We start from the raw sequence: 2,634 nt of genomic DNA, 5'->3' as shown, positions 1-2,634 counted from the left end.
TCTATATACTTGGGGTACTTGGGGTACTTGGACCACAACTTGGACTTTACATGTTGACTTCAGTATACTCAGGCCTCAATTTGAGCAATTGGTGTTCTATCAGTCACACATCTTGTATAATTCTTATGTAATAATATCTATCATAGACATCCATACACTAGTTGTAAACCAGTCTGTTTTAAGGCTGTAGAAGCAGCTTTATAGTCTATTAGAAGAAGGGCAATAACATGTGATAGAAGACTTTAAGTTGTTACAATGTGCTTGTTTCAGTAGTGATACAGAGGTACAATATCCAGATAATGCGCAAGAATAGTGGTATCAGTGGTGGATGTCCAAGTTCTGCTATGGTACAGGAGAGGATGATGAAGAATTTCTCGGAGTCCAGCAAAGAGCGCTATATATGGTTGCTATTCTGTGCTATAGTGTGAGCTTCTGTAGTGTAGTGGTTGAACATGCTGTGTTGGACACTGAAATTGCAGGTTGCTGGTTCAATTCCCTGTGTTGGCATTTTTTTTGCCGCCGCTGCACCCACTAACAAATATTGTACACTTGACCTTAATCAAGAGCAGCTGTCCTTTGATTTACTTCCATGCGTATCATCTTTATTCAATACGTCTCACAGTGAACTTGGGCATGAACTTGAACAGGGACTTGGAGGACTTGGCCAAGTACCTGGTACTTGGCCAAGTCGACCCACCCGACTTGGCCAAGTCCATTGGACTTGGGGTACTTGAGGTACTTGGGATACTTGAGGTACTTGGCCAAGTACCCCAAGTACCTGTACAAGTCCGTGACGTTTTCCTGATGCTCGTTCACGGTCGAGGGATAGGTGCGGTGCACGACTGCAGGCCAAGCGAGCGCATCGTCCTTGGAGACGTTGATGTATTCAGTGACGTCACGTGTGCCATTATCGTCCAGGATCATGACTCCCGGAACTTTGTAGCTGGTGCATGGCCGGGCGCATGGGTATGGAGAAGAGGGCGGTTTGGGAGCGGGCACTCACCCAAACGAAGCCCCTTTTTCGTCGAACTTAAGCTTCTCATCGAGCGGGAGAGCCATAGTTTCATGACCCATCTCAAACATGTCATCTATCTCCTCTACGCCATGATTTCTTAGGCTCAAGCAGGTTTCAGTTCGCACGCAACGGCGACGGAGAAAGACATGGTACTCACTACCAGAACCCGAGCTCCGTCGCAGCCTTCCACAGTTTGTTGATCTCCTCTTCGTTGCCGGCTCTGACCAGTTGGTAGTCAACAACTATCAGTGGGCAGGTAGGGATGTCCTCGGGAAAGGGTGGGTACGTGGTGAGTCCAGGCATACTGGGTGCGAGCAGATGACGCTGTGTGACTTGCTGTTGCGGGAGCCTAAGTAGCCCTCAAGCGCATCTGCGGTGTTCCGCCCCGTGTACTAATCTCAGCTATCAAAGTCCCCTGACCGAGACGAGCTTCGCGACGTTCGCTTTTATTCACCGTGCGCGACCGTGACGCGCGCATAATTTTAGCATAGAACAAGGTTGATATAAACTTAGCCGTAGCCAGTCGCATGGTAAGGCCAAGAGAGATGCTGTTTCTGGGTGCGGATAGGATAAAACAGGTTCAAGGTCGAGTTGTGGAGTCGCACCCGAGAGGTCGAGGATATTGTGCGTCTGTACCACCGACCCCGGCAGTTGCCGTCGTAGTGCCACAGGCCACAGCTGAAACAAGCGCTTACAAGTCCAGCCTGAGTTGCAATTGATTTCAGACCGACACCTGCACTTACTTTGGGGCCTCGAGAGACGGACGTTGGGGAGACGAAAAATTGAACTGTGTGCGACGAGTAGCGGCATTTTGAGAAGTCATGGTATAAATTGGCCAATGGCGAATGATACAGAAAGGGGCACCTTACGTAAGTATGGTAATGAACTAGCTACCGACTGCTACTTTAGCTGAGGACCTGGTTGCTGTGTTTCCCAGCCACTCAAATGCACTTCCAATGATCATCCCGCCGGTCTATCACATGGCTGCGAGAGACCCTCCCGGAGCGTTGTAGGGTAAGAGACGTAAGAGGAATCTCCGTATGCCTGAACTTGATCTGCCCGACGTAGTCACCCCACACACGAAAGACTTCCAGGGCCATGGCGTCCAGGTACTTCATCAGGAAAACGTCACGGACTTGGACCCATACTTGGGCCCAAGTTCATGTACTTGGCCTCAAGTCCGTGTACTTGGCCTCAAGTCCGTGTACTTGGCCCCAAGTCCGTGTACTTGGCCCCAAGTCTGTGTACTTGGTCCCAAGTACACGGACTTGACCCAAGTCTATATACTTGAGGTACTTGGGGTACTTGGGCCACAACTTGGACTTTACATGTTGACTTCAGTATACTCAGGCCTCAATTTGAGCAATTGGTGTTTTATCAGTCACACATCTTGTATACTTCTTATGTAATAATATCTATCATAGACAACCATACACTAGTTGTAAACCAGTCTGTTTTAAGGCTGTAGAAGCAGCTTTATAGTCTATTAGAAGAAGGGCAATAACATGTGATAGAAGACTTTAAGTTGTTACAATGTGCTTGTTTCAGTAGTGATACAGAGGTACAATATCCAGATAATGCTCAAGAATAGTGGTATCAGTGGTGGATGTCCAAGTTCT

The 2,634-nt window shown here is 48.1% G+C and overlaps 1 protein-coding gene across 1 annotated transcript; it reads right to left on the bottom strand.

Annotated features, from left to right (window-relative positions):
• Positions 1-792: 792 nt before the first annotated feature.
• On the bottom strand, positions 793-1,318 carry DICSQDRAFT_43259 (uncharacterized protein; the record flags this gene model as incomplete). The annotated part of the gene is made up of 3 exons (XM_007371809.1): positions 793-943; positions 1,004-1,117; positions 1,173-1,318. Coding segments are annotated over 3 exons (411 nt in total), but the record flags the coding sequence as incomplete, so codon positions are not given.
• Positions 1,319-2,634: the final 1,316 nt, after the last annotated feature.

Source organism: Dichomitus squalens (genome assembly GCF_000275845.1).
Source record: "Dichomitus squalens LYAD-421 SS1 unplaced genomic scaffold DICSQscaffold_312, whole genome shotgun sequence".
Classification (NCBI taxonomy): domain Eukaryota; kingdom Fungi; phylum Basidiomycota; class Agaricomycetes; order Polyporales; family Polyporaceae; genus Dichomitus; species Dichomitus squalens.
This window is presented reverse-complemented; position numbering and strand designations above follow the sequence as displayed.